The sequence below is a fragment of the Colossoma macropomum genome, unplaced genomic scaffold (assembly GCF_904425465.1).
Source record: "Colossoma macropomum unplaced genomic scaffold, Colossoma_macropomum, whole genome shotgun sequence".
Taxonomy (NCBI): domain Eukaryota; kingdom Metazoa; phylum Chordata; class Actinopteri; order Characiformes; family Serrasalmidae; genus Colossoma; species Colossoma macropomum.
The window spans coordinates 17,961,866-17,982,117 of NW_023494808.1; the positions used below are offsets into that span (position 1 = coordinate 17,961,866).

Genomic DNA, 20,252 nt, shown 5'->3' on the forward strand with positions numbered 1-20,252 from the left:
AACTGCATTGTGTTTGTTACTTAAAAATGAATTTGTCAGATGTTGATAAGTAGTTTGACTGAGAGGCAGGGATCATAAGATGGACAAAACGCACACAAATCTATGAACTGATCATCAAGAAACAAAAATCAGAAGAACTAATGAGGCACACTTGCAAAGCACTGAGAAACACTGACAATTACAAGAACCGCCAAGAACAAAACCAAAGCCAAAGCCAAACTAGCACAACAAACAACAGGTGTTGTTGATAATGAGGGGGCCGAGCCAGAATGTTCCAAGGAAATCCAGGAGAGGGGTCCTGTCATTTTTATATAAAGCATCATAAGAGCTCCTCACCTCATTTGTCTTCATTTACTCACTTCCCTCAAAAAAAAAGGTGAAGTATACATCACTACTGTTTTCATTGTATGTCCATTCATAACTCGTATCTTTTAAATTAGTGCTACTTATTTAAGGCAGTCAAAATATGTGAATAATCATTCATGTAATTTTGAGTTGTAATTACATTGAAGGTTTAACATATTGACATAATTACACTGAAGAAATAATGCATCAATTAAAAATGTCACGTTTCTCATTAATTTGATTACTATGCAATGTTTAATTAACACTAAACCTGTATGTTCAACAAATTTTTGAGGCAACTGACTGACTTAATTATTTTGAGTTCTTCGAACTTATGTGGATTTAAAGTGTGTAGTGGTTTCTGAATGTACTACTTGGTGTTTTGTTTTTTGGTTTGTTAGTTTATTTTGCACTGAGGGGCTTCCGTAACCAAAGCACTTACACCCTTTCCTTCAAAATTCACATCTCAGCGTCTTCTCCCCTAGAATCACACGGCTGGCTGTGACCCTAGCGTGATCTCACCTTGTTCCTAAAGGAGTGCCTCTCAGTAAATTTCATGCAAAAATTCTTTGAAATTTCATCTCCCATGCGGGTCATGTTCTTTCCAGATATATAATATGCAGTGCCTTCACTATACTATCGATAGGCGAGTGTCATTTTTACAACTGAGCAGGCTTGTAATTAACACATAGAGAATCATTTCACACCCTGCCATCTGTTGAGTACAACAACGACTGGGTGTTAGAGGAAGAGTCTGCCTAAAAGCGGTTCTCACAACAGGGAAAAAGCACTCTACCCCATTTGCATTTGCAGTATAAGATGAGAATACGCGCTCCATAGTAACACATATAGAAGAGCAGAAGAAAAACTTGATATGATGGTGTTGTGCAGACCTGACATGAGCTATTTCTACGCCAAGTTAAATGGAGAGCATTTGCAAGCAAATCATTAACAAGTTCTCAACTTACTGAGAAAGACAAAAAGCAGACATGCACTCCAATTAATATCATCCAAGTCATATCAATTTTTTTTTTTATTCCTTTAAAAGCCAGCTGCCCTAAACATTGTGTGAAAAATCCATTTAAATCAACTGGATCAATAGTAATGGTCCAAAATTACCTTTAAGAATTTAAATGAACTAAATGAACTGGCACAAACTAGCATTTAATATGCAATTTGTCATTTTAGTAGCAGTATTCTGCCATAGACTTGCACCCTTTAGCCTCATCGGCTTCACAGAATCCCCCATATTGTATCCTTTTTGTGTTTTTGTTCAGTTATGTCGTATGCATTATGAAAATGTTATACCACTTTTAGGAATCTCTTCAACAGCATTAAAGAAATCCTGACCAGTGGGGAGGCTAATAACTACAGATGTGATATTTGGCTTCCTAGCAATAATATTAGTTATTTGACATCTTCCTGCATTAAACAATGGCAACAGCCTGGCCTAATGTAGCCACTCCAAAGCAGTTACAGCTCTTCAACAGTTCCTTACACCTTCAAGATACATCATCAGCAGGGGGTTCTCCAATCTTTAAACCGGAGAATCTTGCTCTCGAGACTACTGTGGCACCACTGTAGAGGATGCAGTCAGATGACGAACTACCAGTTGATCATCACCGGTTGCTGCCAATAGACCCTCTTTAAGGGGTTTATACTTTACATTCTCTTTGTAACTGTATATTTCTGCCCTCACTAGAGCAGGATGAGCAGGCCAACAGGAAGCTAACAGGCTAACGCTACAATAATAAAACACAAACTTAAAAGTTTAAGCCTTTAAAGAATGAATTACTGAAAAATTGAGACATATTAATAAAAGAATGGTATTTGTAAGACTGACATGAGCTTAAAATGTCTGTATTTAAACTAGAACTGACATCAAAATCCAAAATAGCGCCAAGCTAATGTTGCTAGCTTCACTAACATACCATGGAGAACATACAAGGTGCATTAAAAGCACAGGTTAACTCTAGACATTGCTATGTAAAGGAACTGCTTTATGGTTTTGTGCCTGTATCTGACTTTCAGTGTAAACACAATTAGAAAGTTGAAATGAAATGACTTTATTAGGGTGAATACTTGGTGTTGGCTAAAAATAGGACCCTCTGACTAAAGCATTTCTCTCACGCAGGTTCTGTTAACACACAGCAAAAAAACGTATCATGTGAAATCATCTTATGTCTAGTTGATATGTGTAATATTTCTTATTTTGAGTTGGTTGTAAGCTTATAATAAGATTATTAAACTTATTTGTAGACTTTTAAACTTGTTTGAAGTAATTACAGTAAAAAAATCTGACTATATTGGCAGATAATTTTACTCATTTTTAGAAATATGCTTGAAACAAGCATGATTATCTGCCAATATACCAAGATACTTTTACTTAATAAAACATCTGGAACTAAGTTAAATAACAACATATGTCTACAACCACCTCAACATAAGAAATACTAGATATTTAGACTACATTTAAGATGACTTTTTCACAAAATATGCAGTGCAGTAAAGATCGATGAAAACATCAGCACCCAAGCACTCAAACGGCATCCTAACAATAAAACTTAATTATTTTTTTAATTATTGCCACATTTCTATTATGGCAGGATATCACAAGCATTTAATGCATTGTCTGTATATCCTATGCAGAAGACCTGTTTGTAAGGCAGTTAAAGCACCATGGGGTGTAGGAACAAAGAGGACATGTTTTTTCATTCTTGTGCCAGCTTGTACAGTTGTACAGTTTTAAAACATTTTTTAGCCCCCCAAAAATTTGCAGACCACGGTATACTGCGCACATATTCTGGGGAGAATCATATTCAAATACTCAATGAATATTTCTCTTTAGATCCAGAGCAAAGATTTTAGAATGCACCTTTCACTGCGTGTCCTTAACTGACTCCATTTACACACAGTACATAGAAAGCTATTCTAGGCCAAGCTGGCACAAGAACAGAGTCTCTCCATAATGAGAAAAAGACTGTGCGGCCATGAAAAAAAGACACCTTCCTGAAAGAGACAGGGAGCCTGGACATCACTATCTCCTTAATGTCATTACATCACTGTAATACAGCATCTGGAGGGGGTGCTGCTTTTTTTTCTGGCTCACAAATCATCCAGATTGATATTTAAACAAGCTTAACCATATCCGAATAGGCTGGAGAGGGACTCTGTTTTGAAAAGGTGTCGAGGCAACTCTTCTGCAGCATGCAGAGGACAAAAGGTTAGCGCTTTCTTCATGATAGACCGGTGGTTTTCTCACCACCATCAAAGGGGTTGCCTCGGCATGTGTGAAGGAGTTTCCCTTTCAATTATTCAGCAGGAGCTTAACACGGTCTCGGGAAAAAAAACGAGGAAAAATAAGCCATGCGTTGCCCTCAAAGCGACCACGAACAAATATTCTAGCCGAAAAAAGCAAGCCACTCCTTTCTTTCAAAGCCCGAACGTGGAGAGGAGAACGCACATTTTGGGCACGAAAAAAGGGGTAAACGGTTTGAACTCTCTGGGATGGGCCCGTTCTGTCAGGGACTGGAATAATTTATATTCTTGTCAGGTCGCTGGCACTCACACGCTGCCACGAAGCTTCCTTGGAGACAGAAGGAAAAGGTTTTGGTGCAAACAGGGGAGAATTTAATGGGATTCCACAGCTTTTCTTCCTCAGGACTTTCTCTTATCCACTCTCCCTCCTTTGTTGCCTTTTTTATCGAGAGGAGAATGGAACGGAAATTCTTATGAGCGCCGCGCGCTCTTATCCCACAATGATAGCTCGTGTTCTGAGATAATTTCGCTTGGATTTAATTGGTTCGAAGGGAGGGCATGAAACTGCAACATAATGAGCCCAGTAATTAGGTATACATTGATGTATATCACGAGTATTTAAATGAAACTAATGGGAACAACTGATGGGCACAGCAGAGAATGATGCATGCTCTTAAAAATAAAGGCTCTCAAATGGTTCTTGGCTTGGTTCTGGGGGAAACAAACTAGCACAGAACCTTTACATTATGTGGGTCTTTAAAGGCTATTAAGTTGGTTGGTTCTTTAGGTGGTTCATTAGGGAACCAGAAGTCTTTTTACTCTCTTAGAAAAAAATGGTTCTTCACAGGTTCTTAAGTAAAGTGAATGCTTCTATTTAGAACCTTGTGTTCTATATGGAACCATTTCGTGCTTAAATGGCTTGTTGCATGGTAAAATGGTTCTTCAGATTAATGGAGAATGGTTCTGTGTAGCACCAGAAAGCGTTCTTCTATTGTTACAATGTCAAGCTTGTAACAACAGCAGAACACTTTTAGGTGCTATGTAGAACCATTTTCTAAAGATTCTTTACAGAACCATATACAGCGGGTTTTCCATCATGGAGAAAAATCATTTAACCATCCAAAGCACCATTTAAATACTGAAATTCTGTGTGTTTCCCTTTGAACCCTTGAAGACCCCCTGGTTTATATATACAAACATACATATATATATACACACGCACACACACACACACACACACACACACACACATATGTATATGTATATATATGTATGTATAACAATTGGTATGGAAAACATATGTATATGCCTGTATATAAGAACCAATGCATATTTTTGAATAACAGCATGTGTATGTGAAGCAATCACAGCCACAGATGATCAGGAATCCATCCATCCATCCATCCATCCACCCATCTGTTCATCTATCCATACATCCATCCGTTTATCCACTACTGATTTGTATAGTATATGATCACTGCTCCATCTGCACCCATGAGTCAATGATCAAACTGTATAGATTAAGCACTAATCCTCTTTGAATAAATTCCTCTAATATCTATGGCACAAATGCATTTAGATCAAAAGATCCACAAATCTTTGCTTCTGCATCTATGAGCTAATCCTTCTAGAGCTCTATAGTTCATCTGGACATAACCATGATGGAGGCTTGTCTTGCTGAAATTGTGGACAGCAAGTAACGTCATTTGTAGATGAGAAAGGGAGATTGCTTGCAAATGCACTGATGTCAAAGAACGGTCAAAGGAGGCACCATTCTCTTCCATTCACCGACAGATAACATCTGGTCAGATACACGCAGATGTCTCCCTGAGTGAGCGCGTGGGCGTGTGCCGACGTGCGTGCGTGCTAGATCGCATGTCTGCTGCTTCAGCCGCCTGCATCTTCTGCTTACTGTGATCCGCTTCCACCCAACGTGGCGTGCATTGAATGGAGACATTATTCATGATATTATGTTTCCATGACAAAAGGAACAAAGACATATTCACATAAAATATATCACAGCTGCACTGTAAGAAAAAAATCATATTGCGATTCTATTGCTACTTATTGCAACTGCAATATGGCTCACGCTACATTACGATCACATTTATGGTCCCTTGATTTGACAGCGTTAACTCTTAGTCACAGTTTTCTCAGTGGCAATAACAAAAGTATGTGTAATTCAGTATTAATTATTTCTTATTATGTGTATGTTTTTCTTTACATTTTTGCCATATATTTGTCATTTCTGACAACAAAAAACAAATGGAAAGAGTGTGAACTCAAGCCTGTTAATACACAGTGTTCATCAAATGTAAATGTCATTCATCTAACGCACAGTTAATTCTTCTTACTAAACATGTAATTACATTGTGACATTTGAATAATATAGTGAAACAGAAGTAATAAGGCTTGTCAGGTCCTATGAATGCCTTGATTCATTAAAAACATTCATCAAAGAATATCTCTGATGCTGTCAGTTGGTTAATAATTTTCAGCAACTAACAAATGACATTTTGTCTTCCTACTGTACATTTTTAAGAGTGTACTCCTCAGGTACAGTGGAGTAATTCACTAAGATAACTGACTTGCATAAGGGGAAAGAGACAGCCAAATTAAGTGGAAAAAACATGAGTTTCTGAAACTGGAGTTCAAAAAATTATTATAAAATACAGGACAAATGGGACTCCTAACAACCATGCAAGACCCGGTAGACCACCAAACCTGTCACCCATCAGATAAACAGTATTTAAAGCTTTCATCTTTGAGAGAGAGGAGAAAATCAAGCTCCACTCTTGATTCAGATCTGAAAAAATCCACAGGTGTTTCTGTCCATCCTTCCACTGTGAGAAGACAACTCAGCACTGTGAGTCTGAAAGGATGTGTAGCTGTTAAGAAGTTGTGCCAAGAAGCTGCTGGTGTTCTCAGAACAATTGACTGACCACTCCAGAGTCCAGGCCTCAAAATGTTTTTGTGATTAATCACAAGAGGCGTGCAACCTACTTCTAAGACTGAACTTTGGAGGTGTGGAAAAATATCCCTGCAGATTTCTTTGAAAAACTGAAAGCAAAACTCCATAAAAGAATGGGAGCTGTAATAAATTAATGGCACACTTAATACTAAAAAATACTACTGAATTCAGTTGTTGAAGCTTCTGTGTAATTTTCTGTTAAATATGTCTTCTGCTTTTGCCCAGACTCTGAAAAATGAGTAACTTCTACTGAATGATCATTTGGCTGGAAATGAAAGCGTTTTATGTCACCAGACTATGAGGAGTCTTCTCAAATAGGCAAGAGGAAGTGAGTCTGGTCTCATATTCCCTTCTGACTTCTTGTGTTCAAAACAGAACAAATTGAAAGTATATTTCAAAATATTCTGTATCAGTTTTGGAGTTTATTGAAAATATTACTAGAAATCATGTGTTTGCTGTCATTATAAAACCTTATATCTGTGAAATGGAATCAAGCAGAAAACAAAGTTCTCAATATACATTAATGAAATTGAATGTAATTAGTGTATAATGTACAATGTGCTATGTAATGTATAATGTAGTGTAATGCACATTAATATAATGGAATTTTAGTCATTTCTAACTATTTCTATTGCAGCGTTCATCATTAAATCTAAAGAACAGGTGATGTTTTCGAACAGTGTCATAAAAAATGTTTAAAAATTAAAAATAAAAGGAGATTTTGGTAGAAATGATATGTGATGTGCAACAGGGATTAAGAATATACTTGAGCTTCTAAAGTGGAAACAGTAGCTGAAAAAAAGAAAGCAATCTACAGCAAAACTGAACCTCAGCATCTGCCTGCATTATAAATCACAGCACAAGAAAATGAGCAAGAAGGAAAAGAGGCTGCCTCACGCACCGATGTGTACAGATGTCCCTCTCCGTTCATGGCGATGTATAACCCCGTCTTCACTGACTGGATGGCGACGACTCGAAGGCCCACTGGGATGAGGTTGAACAATGCTGGAGAAGACAGTTAGACGAAATGTGAACTATGCTTTTTAGTGCCATGTTCTACATTCTTTCTATTTCTGTTTACTGCAGTGATCTGTAGTTCAGTGGTATTTAATATGAGTCAAGCATAGATTAAATGTAATATCAATGCATACTGTATGGTCAATCTATTCTATACAGTCCTATACAAAGGTTTAAACACTCCCAGTAAAATTACATGTTTTGTTGATTTTCTAAGTGAAAATATATTAACTACAAAGAACAAACTTAAATATGGCATTTTTATGCAAATTTGAGTACTGAGCTTTTTGGAGAAAAAAAAATTAAACATAAAATTTAAAATGTGCTCTTTTTTTCTTTGTTTTATTTTTTCCCCCCAATACATTAATTTCAGTAAATAAAGTGTAATTTTGCATACGTTAAATCAATATACTACATAGTCCACAAATATGGCCCAAGCACAATTGCAAAAGCAACGTCCCATATTATTAAAGGAGTAACTCAACCAAATATGCCAACAGTGAATGGGATTATTTCACTAATTACTACAATTTTATTTGCAACGTGCTAATTGGTGGCTATTCACTTTCAGTCACTTGCAGCATTAGCAATTCTGATAAGACTATTCTTTTAAAAACTACCCATATTAATAAAAGAAGAACATCTACTGCTCACATGGCTGAAAAGCCTCTTTTTTAAAGCCTCTGACAGCTAAGATGCCGTAGACAGTCGAGGCTACAGAGTTATGAAACCATGTCTTTCAGGGTCCCTCCAGGTTGAAGGAGTTGAATGAGGACACTTCAGCGAGAGAAACAGGTGTTTTTATCTAACCCGGCTCTAGAAGTGCATCTGTGAGTTTAAATGGACTGTGGGGACTCCTCCAAAGCAGCGAAGAGTAAGTGAGCGTCCATAACAGACATTTAGACATGTAGGCTGGGGCTGCCTTTATATTTTAGACACCTTCTGTCTTTTCATACAAATGTGAAATATTCAGTAAGCACAGTGGGGTCCACAAGTCTGAGACCACGAGAATGCTTCTATACTCTTAAACAAGATGGTTTTTCAAGGGTTCTTTCTCTGTGAATCTGAAGAACCATTTCACTGCAACATTGTATTAAACCATTTAAGCATGCAAATCGTTTTTTGAGTGTTCATGGTTTAACATAGAACCACTGTCTTTACTAAAGAACCCTTGAAGAACCATTTTTAAGAATGTACTCTAACAACTTGAGTGAAAAGTAGAGTCCAATATTTCAATGTAAAGTTGGGTCCAAAAGTCTGAGACCACACTGAATATCTGGGATTTTTTTTATTTTAACAAGGAAATAAACACAGAAACTTTTACAGCTTTGAAAATAATAATAAAAAAAATCAAAGTTATGACAAGATGAAGAAGAAATAATCAATGTTGTGCAATATTTCTAGGATGCTGTTCAAATGTAAGCACATTTGTGACATTGACCATGTGGGCCTTTGTGCAAAATATATTATGATTATTATTATTATTATAATTCTTCTTCTTCTTATTATTATTATTTAGTCTTGTTTCTTTGGAACACACTGATTCTCAGATGGATTTGATCTACTCATCAGAGGCTTTTGCCCAAACTTGGAGTGCATGTTGTCATTAAAGCAAAAGAAATACTAAATACTAAGAAATTCTGAAATTCATGCAAATATTACAAAGATTGTATTCAAGAAAATTTGCACTAGAACACTGAAACTGGACATCTGAGATGTGAGATTAGGAAGAATTTATGGACTGATGAGTCTAAAATTTGCATTTGGGGTTACTTGGATTGTGAGAAGCAAAAAATGCAACCAACTCCTAAGACTGAAATCTAGAAGTGTGCAAAAAAATATCCCAGCAGATTTCTTTGAAATAATGAAAGCAATTTTTTCTCACTCTGAAAAATTAATAACTTGTATTTAATGGCTGTTTTGAGTGGAAATTAAATAAACCGAAGGCTGGTCTTGACTTTTGCAGTGTAGATGAGTTTTTTTCTCAGGAAAACCAGAGCCGACCCACATCGAAATGAACCGTGCATTTATCTGAAACACTGACACTGTATTTGTACTGAGAGCAAAAATGTAGTAGAAACATTTGTGAACTCACAGGAATTAGTGCTGTCATCTTTGGTCCCGTCCAAACATCCATCTGGGCTCATCTGCAAGTAGTATCCCTGCCTGCAATATAACCTGGTCACAATGCCCTTGAGCTGGGGATCTGAGATGTGCAGAGAAAGAGAGAAAAAGAGAGGGGGGAATAAGAGAGACAGAGAAATGATAAATGCGTACCCCCGAATATCACACAATATCAGTCGGACGTCTGAAGATGTAGAGTCATGTCACAGTACAGGTCTCCTGTGGGCATTTCACTGAACAGGCCGTCGTATATCATGTATTGCAGTATTTATTATCAATTTATCTTAACTGCACTTCAATAAGAGGGAGGCAATATTGCCCTCAAGGCAAACTGTGTGGTGCTCATAGGAACAACTGGTACCACGGCCAGTACACTTTGATATTTCATCTTGTTCGGGGACGACAGGAGCCTCAGGTAACACGAAAGAACAGTGGAAAAACATGCAGGTTGGGCCAAAGGTGGTGGACAGGGTGATGGTTTAGGTTAAGGTTCCTTTGTTAACCTATCACCTGTTAAAGTGCACTTCATAAGTCATAAGGAAAAGAGCAATCTGCCATCTCCATGGAATTATACAATGTGTGGCCAAACACTGTACTACTGTTCTAGAATGTTCTCCCTGATTCACACTGCTCTAGAATGTTTTTGACCATCCTGTCTGTTCTAAAATAATCTCCCAATTCACACTGTTCTTCAGTGTTCTCCCACATTCACACTGTTCCAGAAAGTTTTCCACCATTCAGTCTGTTCTAGAATGTTCTCCTGCATTCACAAGTGTTTTCCCACATTCAAACTGTATGAGACAGTTCTCCCTCATTCACTGTTGTACGATGTTCTCCCCTATTCACACTGCTCTAGAATGTTTTTGACCATCCAGTCTGTTCTAAAATGTTCTCCCCTATTCTTACTGCTCTAGAATGTTTTTTCCCTTTTGGTTTGTTCTAAACTCCCAATTCACACTGTTCGTCAGTGTTCTCCCACATTTGCACTGTTCTAGAATGTTCTCCCCTATTCTTACTGCTGTAGAATGTTTTCAGTATTCTCCCACATTCACACTGTTCTAGAATGTTTATACTGCTGTAGTGTTCCACATTGTTCCAGAATGTTCTTTCCATTCCCATTGTTGTAGAATATTCTCCCCTTTCACACTATTCTAAAATGTTCTTCATCACTCACACTGTTCTAGAGTGCTCTTCATCTTTCACACTGTTCTAGAGTGTTCTTCATCATTCACACTGTTCTAGAGTGTTCGTCATCATTCACAGTATAACATCACATCACAACATTACAACGTGTATGTTTAACCATTAAATCGATTGTGGTTAATATAAATTGTGGTTATTATAAATGATCTCTTAAGCAGGTGGGAAATGAACTAGGATTAGAACTTGAGCTTTAAGCTCAGTTTGTTCATGTTTGGGTCAATTATTGTAATTCAGTGTGCTGTGGGAAAACACCCTTTATAAGGCTGATGCGTCTTTGTTACACCCTGCAATTAAATCTAGCTGGTGCAAGATTATATGACAAAAATTAACCTCATAAATTCATGAAGTTATTGACTCGGCAAGATCAATTTTTTTAAACCCTTTGTTTTTCCAATATATTGGGTACATAAATCTTATGTTTACAGCAAATCCTGCTGTACCAGATCAGTGCTACCTGCGTTATCCACCTAGAAGTAAGTTCTTACTGTTGTGACGTAATGCTGATTTGTCCTATAGACTGCAGGAGGTAACGATACACCATAATCATCTGAAGCCAAACAAGCTTTCTTGTACCAGACTGTGCTCAGTCAATAGCTGTCAACATCTTTAACCTAAACTCAGTATCAGAAATCACATTTCCGTGAAGGTGTGGTCCACTCTCAGGATGATCTACTTAAGAATTAAGAATTGATGAAGAGAATGACCTCTCTCGGCACCAACTAAATTAGACTCCACCGAAAGGAAATTAAAAAAAGTAAAAAAAAAGCAATGGCAATAATATCCGGTCACGGTACAACAAAAGAACAGTGGCAGACCGGAGCTTGCTCCACAGCCTCTTTTCATCTCGGAATTGCCTAAAAATGTCAGCTGGCTCCTGCTCGTCATTCACTGTGATCCGCTGTGTATCTGATGAGTGATGTCTCCTCCGCCATTCCGGCTTCAGACAGAATGGGCCGTCCTCTGCTGTTAAAACAGCGAGACAGCGGGCAACTTTTGTTTTCCAATTTCCTGGCTTTTGATCCTGGAGCGTGTGGTCATCCATGTGAAGGGGAAGACAGGAGGGCCCTAGGGGTTTGCGTGTGTGTGTGTGTGTGAAGATGCTAAGGAAACTGCAGGAATAAAGCAAAAGATGAAACGTAAGAAAGGAAAGCCACCACTGAACCATAATGCAGATCGAAACAGGGTATGTGCACTGGGAATTAGAAGTAAACAGCTCTGGAAAGTCTGAAACTACACCCTTTGCCCAAAATAGTGGACCATAAATTGTGCTATTTTCTCCCCAGTCTACTCATAGCCCGTCCCACCTGCTAGCTAGGTGTCCTCCATCACACAATGCTACGAAACAGGGAGGTTGCAGGCTAGCATGTGCTTCCTTTAAGCCACTGCATCTTTTCAAAGTATTGCAAACACAACTTCATTGAACAGCTGAACAGGCTTGGCTAGAACACTAACTGCCAATTCTGTTATGTCAGTTATCAAACACCCACGTTGACTTGCATTGCGCTGAGTGATGGAGGAAGAGGGAGAACCAGAGAGAGCAAGGCCAATTATGTTCTCTTATAAGTATTTTCCATCAAACTCTCATATGCAAATTTTGAAAATGGGCATAAAAACCAGGATGCAAAAGCCAACAGCTTCACCACAGCATCTCTGAACTTTTAAGGCTACACATATGTACCACTGACAAGGGGCTGTCAAAATTGTTCTACCAAAAGCTAATAATGGTTCAAATCCCCCCATTGTATATGCCACGCAGGGTGAACATGACTCATCTATAGCATATCTTCAAGAAACTGCGCAAAACAGTAGTTGATGGAAACACTGATCAGTTTGCATTTTCTTTTAAGCACCTTTTCTGAGAAATGGGTTGGATGGCTGTGGCATTGCCAGGGCTCAATCTAATGATCTTTCAATGCTATGATTCAGGAGCCCCATATATGCACTGATTTGTCATTTTGTAATGTTGTTGATACACCAGAACAAGTATTGCACAAACAATGTAATCCAGGTAGACCTGGAACTCCCACAGTGCAGCGTCATATTTTGAATAATCTTGTAGTGGGGTCTTTCAAAAAACATAGCAGGGAACATCTAGAGCACTCTTACATTGACACAATGCACTGCAATAGTTAATTTATAAACAACACTCAAGTGGACACCAGTAGCAAACTGTGACTATTAGAGCTAAGCCTTCAATCCAAGCTATGACTGTCAAAATTCGGCCAAAGCATTTTTACAATGATACTAATTTCTGCTCGCGTTCCTATGGGAATCTAGTTGTTTCTTAGCAGTAAGCTAATTGCGGTTTGCACCATTGCAAAATGAACACATTTTGGCAGTTATAAAGTAAACACAGACAAGTGTAGCTTACATTTAAAAACACTACATGTTTCACTTGAAACAGTTTCACAGTGATTATCCATTGATTAGGCTGCTGCTCACCTTCACAATCAGTGGCATATCTAGAACTTCTAGAAGGCCTAGAGTATTTTTTTTTTTTTTACAAAACTGGACCTGCCTATTGGAAATCAAATCATGATTTGTTGATTCCTCTGTCACATTGTAATTATGTTGATGATTCATCTAATGCATTTGTACTTCTCTTCAGCTCTTGAATTCCTAACTAATAGGCCAGGTTGCTTAGCTACACCTACCAAGATATGACAGAGAAAAGCGATTCCTGATTGGCCAATTTTTCACTCAACATTTGAAGAATTCAACCTTTTTGTTTCCATCCAGTACTTAATAATGAAGCAAGAGCAGTTCTGTAATACTTGTAGGGTTTAAGAAAATCATGATCTACTGAATAAAAATGAACCAAAAAATTACAGACATGTATTTTGTAGTTCCTAGAAATCTTAGGCCTTCTCTGAAGGCCTAGAAAGCCCTGAGGGCTTCCCTCTGGTGGACACAGACTAGCCACAATGCAAGAGAGTGATGAGCAAGCCCATATAATGTTACTGTATGAAACAGGTTACCTGAGACACAAATTCTCCCTATAATAGTGTTCCATACAATGCTCCTGAATTTCTAACATAGGGAATAGTGATTAGGGGGCTATTTAGAACACAGCTACAGTTTTCCTACCCCTTAAAGTAAAGCTACTTAAATGTGCATTAGCTGCTCTACCACTACAAATGGAACCAGTGATTTCCTATAAAGCCCCCAAGATCAACTACAGAGTAGAAAATGATATTAATTATTCCCAGTATTGAATAGCTACACAGAAAGGCAAAGCACACAGCGCCACGTTTCAAGGACAGGTTAATGGTACACATGCTTGAAGAAAGACCAAAATATATGTAAGGCAATAGCACTAGTATAAAACAGCACAGTGCTTCATATTACTGACCATATTACTAAGATTAGGAGGGTGGACTGACAGTGTAACAAGACTTTATTCAAAGTCATTTTGGGACATTTTTGTGTGTTCATTCCTCTTCAAACGTTCATACAGTATAAAGGGCAGAATCCTTTTTCAAAAGATATTGAAAAATTGGAAAAAAATACTGTTATGAGTTATGAGATTTTAATATTACTGCAAATTAAGTTGTTAATATAATTTAATAAGTAAATGATTTTATCACAGGTTAGGGGCGTTCTTACACCTTAGCTGTGGTAAAGTCACTGTAACCCATGACCTCAAGTGGCTTGTTGCTTTTATACAATGATAAAATATGGTAAAATACACACATTTTCAATAAATCATTTCAATTACAATTAATAAGAATTACTATAAACAATTCCTCCAGCAAGAAATGGAGTTTGTTTAGAGTAGACTACAGTTGGCCATCACTGTATTTAATTTTTTAAATCTGTGATATTATAATGAAATTTAGTAGCAGTGTTTGATACAGAAACTTTCACCTTACAAGCAGTTTCCAGTAATTTCCACTAGCACCTTACAAGCAGTTAATCTGTTATCTTTTAGCTTGTTTAGCCTGCTATCTTTTATCCTAGTAATTAAGAAAGGTTGTCAGCCCCTCAGTTTAAACAACAGGTTTTTACTGAACATGCTAATTGCCTTCTTGTAGGCTACAGAAATGGCTGAGCCTTTAGACAGTCAGAGGGCCACAGCTTTGGAAAGTGCTCTCAAGAAAGGTGAATAAACTACAATAAAGCTGACTAAAGGCAAGTCTGACCTACAGCAGTCATTTTCAGTCATAACCAAGGCAGATGGAAACCAGCTATATGTGACTGCAGGCAGGAGCGGGACAAAAACGTTTAGGTTATGGACTGGAACGGGAAAAGTGGTGCAGGTTTTCCGCAGTAGTGGGATAAAATCTTACAGGAGTGGGACTAAAAAAAATGATCCCTTGCAGACCTTTAGCTGGAACTATCCATTCTGTATATAATGATGTAGCATTTTGGCAGGCATTTTTGCAAACATATCATGAGGCAAAGTTCGAAATAAGAAGGTAGAGCAGGCAGAAAATCCCCACAGACACTGACACATTCACTTTACCATCCTATTGTACAATATTTGTGGATTTGGCGTGTTTGGTAGTGTGAGAAATATATTTCTCCAAGACTATGTTTGGGTTTTTCACAGTGGCACACAATGTAACACTAATGTAACTCCACCGTTACAGTTGAGCAAATGGAGGATTAAATTAATTTCTTCCCAAAGTTATAGCGAGATTTTTACCTTCTTGCCATCCTCAGTAAGCTGATTTTCTCTCTGGATTACATGGTTGAGGGAATCCCTCTTTTCAAAGGAGGAGTTTCCCTGACTTTGACACACACACACATACCGTACTCACACACACACAAACACTCATAAACTGGAGACGCGGTGACCCAGTTTCAGACTGTACAGGAACATTACCCCCCTCCACCCTTCACTGGTGTATAATAGAACAACTTCTCCTTCTGCTTCCCTCCACTACAGAGATGCACTACTGCCTGCCACATGCTGAGATATGCCCTTCAGAATTCAATACCAGATAGGAACTAAAAGATACTGCACTGACGAACACTGAATTATAATGAACTTATTTCTGGACACACATTGTTATTCAGTTCACCAGGCTGAATTCACTTGTGAAAATGAAGGTGCCAAAAAGTGTTCTTTGGAGCGATGCCAGAAGAGAACCACTGTTGTTTCCCTAAAGAATGTTTCAGTGGGTGGATCTGGTGCAAGTGTGAAGAACCTTTTTAAAATTTAAAGGACCTTCAATATTAAAGATTTTCCTTTTGTGGCTGGTTGGGCCGTTTGTCATTTGTCTTTTTTTTCTGACGACTTAAAAATAAAGGTTCTTAAAAGGTTTTTATTTTGACAAAATAAGTCAATATTTTTAGGAAATAAGTCAATATTTCTATAGAATTAGTCATTATTTCAAGATATTACGTCAATATTTTGACCTGCCAGAAACAAAAAAGAAGAACAAGCATAAGCAATGTCTTTTTCTCCTCTACCTGGTGCGATTGGGCTTCCACACTTCTAGGCTTGTATGTAGTGTTCTAGGTAAACCTTTCTACTCTTTTCATTAATCACCCCAGTTTGAAACCATTAACTCTTTCAGCTTTTGCCACATGAAAGGTTTTTCCTCAAACAATACTTTTAAGCAAAGAATTTACTTGTAATATCTGGTTTCTGTAATAGATGTGTTGTACAGTAGAAGAGATTCTAGGGATTCAGTATTTACTACGGAGAAGATAAATTAAGCATTTAATGCTCCATTAAGTGACAATACAGTGAGTCATAATGAATAACGATAGAGCAATGTTATAGACGATATATGGAGGCGAGCACAACTCTGATAAATTCCCATTTCCCTTTGATGTTTGCCCTAAAGCTTACTTGCTCACAGAATTCAGGGGAATCCTAAACCATCCCAGTGTCAGACATTGGCTCTGTTGCTATGGAGAGATTCCCGAACCCTTTACATACAGCCCCCCCCCATCTGTTACTATGGATACGTTCTTCCTAGGATTTCCCTCGTCCAGACCGTTACCAAGGAGACCGTATCAGGGATTCCCATTTCCTGTCCTCTATAAAGGAGACTTTTTTCCCCTCACCTACAAAAGATCCTGTCTGTTTCTATGGAGATGTTTTTTAGTTCTCCGGGGGAATCTCTTTGTCTCTGCAGTTCTCTTCCACCCACCTGAGTCTGCGTGATTCGCTCTGTCGTTTAGGACAACAGAGACCATTTGGCCGAGAGCACTGTCTCATAGCATGTAATGGCTGATGATGAAAAGCAAACAGCCATAGACACATTAAATCTTTGCCGGACGGTACAGTCTGATGGTGTGGGAATGAAAGGACACCTTAGTTTCTCGTCTTGCTGGTAATTATTCTGTGTTCGACGTGAAATATTTCGTCTCGAGGCGTCAGCTGTGCACACGAGATGCCACGCTGCAAAACCTGAGTAATAGTGGACTGTATTGAACTGGACTGATACACAAATAATGCTTTAGCTGTTATTTCAGTGAACCGCATTCTTAAGGACTCATACGTTGGAAACATTTTCCTCGAAAAGAAAGTCTGTTGTAGCATGTAAATGAGTTTCAAAGCATATCATTCATAAACTGAAATGAAGCTGCAAAGGCAGCCTGTTTTTAAGCAGTATAGAACCTTTACATCATTCTTTTAACTATAAATAAGGTTCTTTAGACATGTCTTTTACAAAAAGCGTTCATGAAAGAAGAGTTCTTCAAAAAATGACAAGTGGTTCTTCTAAAGCATCACTCTGAGGAGTCCTTTTTGGTACCTTGTTTTTAAGAGCGTACTTAATTAGCAGTGCATATCAATTAATGCTTTACTCACTTTGATCCTCCTAAAACTGCTCTCTTCATGTATAAACCCACTTTTAACTCATTAACTCTTCTGGCTTTTGCCTAAGTGAGATAGAGAGAGCGAACGAGCGAGCGAGCACTCCCAAATCCAAAAGCTGTCTGCCCTTCAGACGACCGCCAATGCTGCCAGAGGAAATGGCAAGATTTCAAACAGAAGTGCACTGTCAGACAGCATACGCGGAAAATGGCTACTTTTTAAACAGCTCTCAGTGTGTGTGTGTGTGTGTGTGTGTGTGGTTTTGCCACGCCGCTAGTGGAGATAAGAGACTGGATTAAAATCCTGGTAGCAGAACGGAGACAGACAGACGTGACATCAGAGATATAATCACTGAAACCTTCACTGATTGACAAGGTATGACTTTCATATGCAAGACTATGTATTCATCTTCAGGATTCACATATTCTCATACATAAATGCATTTTATGTTCATAGCAAAGCATAAGATACAGATGTTCACTATGAAGAAGTCATGACGATGTGGGTCAAAATATGTGAAATGTGACTTGACACTTGAAATCAGAGGAAAAAAGCTATTAATTTAGCATTTGAATTTAAAACATATTTGTGAATGAAACTCCTCAGCATGTTCCAGCATACTGTGCATTCAGACATCAGTGACCTTCATGAGACCAAAATGTCCTTGAAACGTGAAGAGCAAATTGTTGTTTGAATGGAAAACATGAGTTCAGTGCTGTAATTTAAAATAATAAATTAACCATTTGAAGTTGTGTTAATTGTTTAACAGATTGGAACAAGTGAATGGATAAGCCCTTTTATCAGTGATTGCTTGAAGTCTAAATTGCAACTGTAAACAATGTCTTTCATCTTTCAAATACTTCCATTATGATGTAATTGAAGAGACTAATTAAATTCAAATTTCAGAAACAAATTCTGGAGGTGATAGCAGTTGCTTTACATTAGGAAATGAATATGAAATATAGTTTAGTTCAGAAATTGCAGTTTTCATATTCAAACTAAAATTGTACTTCATGTGGAAACAAGCAATTTAACTAGTTGAACAAACAGATGAAAAAAAATATTTATCAAAATTATTCTACCTTATTTTCAATTGTTCAGCAGATTAGATAAGGTGAATGAATGTATAAAGCCTGTTTTCAAATGTGTTTCACTAAAGTTGCTAATTCAGTTCAAATTCAAATTTCAAATACTCCCTTTATGATGTAACTAAAGCAACTAACTGAATTTGAATGTAAATTTCTAAAGCACATCTTTCAGATACTCCTTTTATGATGTAGCTATAGTTGCTAATTCAATTTATATTCAAATTTCAAAAATGCATCTTTCAAATACTCCCTTGATGATGTAAAGTAGTTAGTTCAAATTAAATTTAAATTTCAAAAATGCATCTTTCAAATACTCTCTTTATGATGTAACTGAAGTAGCAAATTCAATTTAACTTCAAATTTCAAAAATGCATCTTTCAAATACTTCCATTATGATGTAACCAAAGCAGCTAACACAATTTCAAATCAAATTTCAAAAGCACGTCTTTCAAATTCTTGCTATATTTTGTAACTTAAGTAGCTGATTCAGTTTAAATTCAAATTTCAAAAACACATTTTTTTTCTAGAGGTTCACTTTATTTGTAGAAGTGCTAGCATTTGCTTTACATTACATTATGAAAACGAAGTACAATTTAGCTGAGAAATTTCACTATAAACCTTATTATTCAACCTAAAATTGGTGGTAACAAGCAATTTAACTTGTATTGTTCAAGTCCAATTTAATGGATTAAGATGCAGTAAAGTAACAGATGAAAAAAAAGCAATGTTCATCAAGCCTTTTTCCATTTTTAGACTGAGCTGAACCTTTGTGATTTGACCGTTTTTGCCGTGTTCTGTAGCGTCGCCGTTGAATGACTGAGATGAAGGAAAGGGTGGGATGAAGAGCAGAGACCGATAGACAAAGACAGGGATGAGGAGAGACCGAAGTGCCTTGAGCAATCAAAGGCAGCCGCGCTGCAGCTCGCAAAAACAGAAGCGAAGCGACGTACAAATGAGACGTTCACACCTCAAAGCCCTCTCCCCCTCCCTCCAGCTCGGAAAAGCCTTCCTCCCTGCCGACTCCAACTGACAATGTGTTGCTGATGACATTTAATGTATTGTTCATCCTAGGCCTCGGCTCCAATCGCAATCAGCGCCTGATTATGATATCGGAGCCTAAAATGAATATTCATCCTCCATGAATATTCAGCATGGATCAAAATACTTTTTAAATCTTCCACTTGGGATGTAGAAATCAAATTACTGCACAGCAGTACATGATACAAAATATAATTTTCCAAAATTAGCTACTACAATTCACAACAAAGCACACTATGACATTATTATTTTGGAATCTAGAAGTCTCTAGAAGTTTTGTTTCATTAATACTGCATATAGAAATCCTCCACTGAGGACTTTTGCACAGCAGTACATGGAGCACCATATAACTTTCCTTCAGAATTCCACATTTAAAATAAATCACAATCTGCTACAGCAAAGTTTTAGTTTTGTTTTGTTAGTATTGCACAGT

General features: G+C 37.6%; 1 protein-coding gene across 2 annotated transcripts in view; it reads right to left on the bottom strand.

Moving 5' to 3' along the window:
- The window catches only part of LOC118798298 (fibroblast growth factor 14-like), a 104,619-nt gene that overhangs the window by 17,680 nt on the left and 66,687 nt on the right, over nt 1-20,252 (bottom strand). For both annotated transcript variants that reach the window (XM_036557719.1, XM_036557717.1), the window contains exons 2-3: nt 9,687-9,797; nt 7,476-7,579 (exon numbers count right to left, since the gene is read on the bottom strand). In XM_036557719.1, the coding sequence (XP_036413612.1) occupies nt 7,476-7,579; nt 9,687-9,797 (215 nt within the window). The remainder of the gene's footprint in view (nt 1-7,475; nt 7,580-9,686; nt 9,798-20,252) is intronic.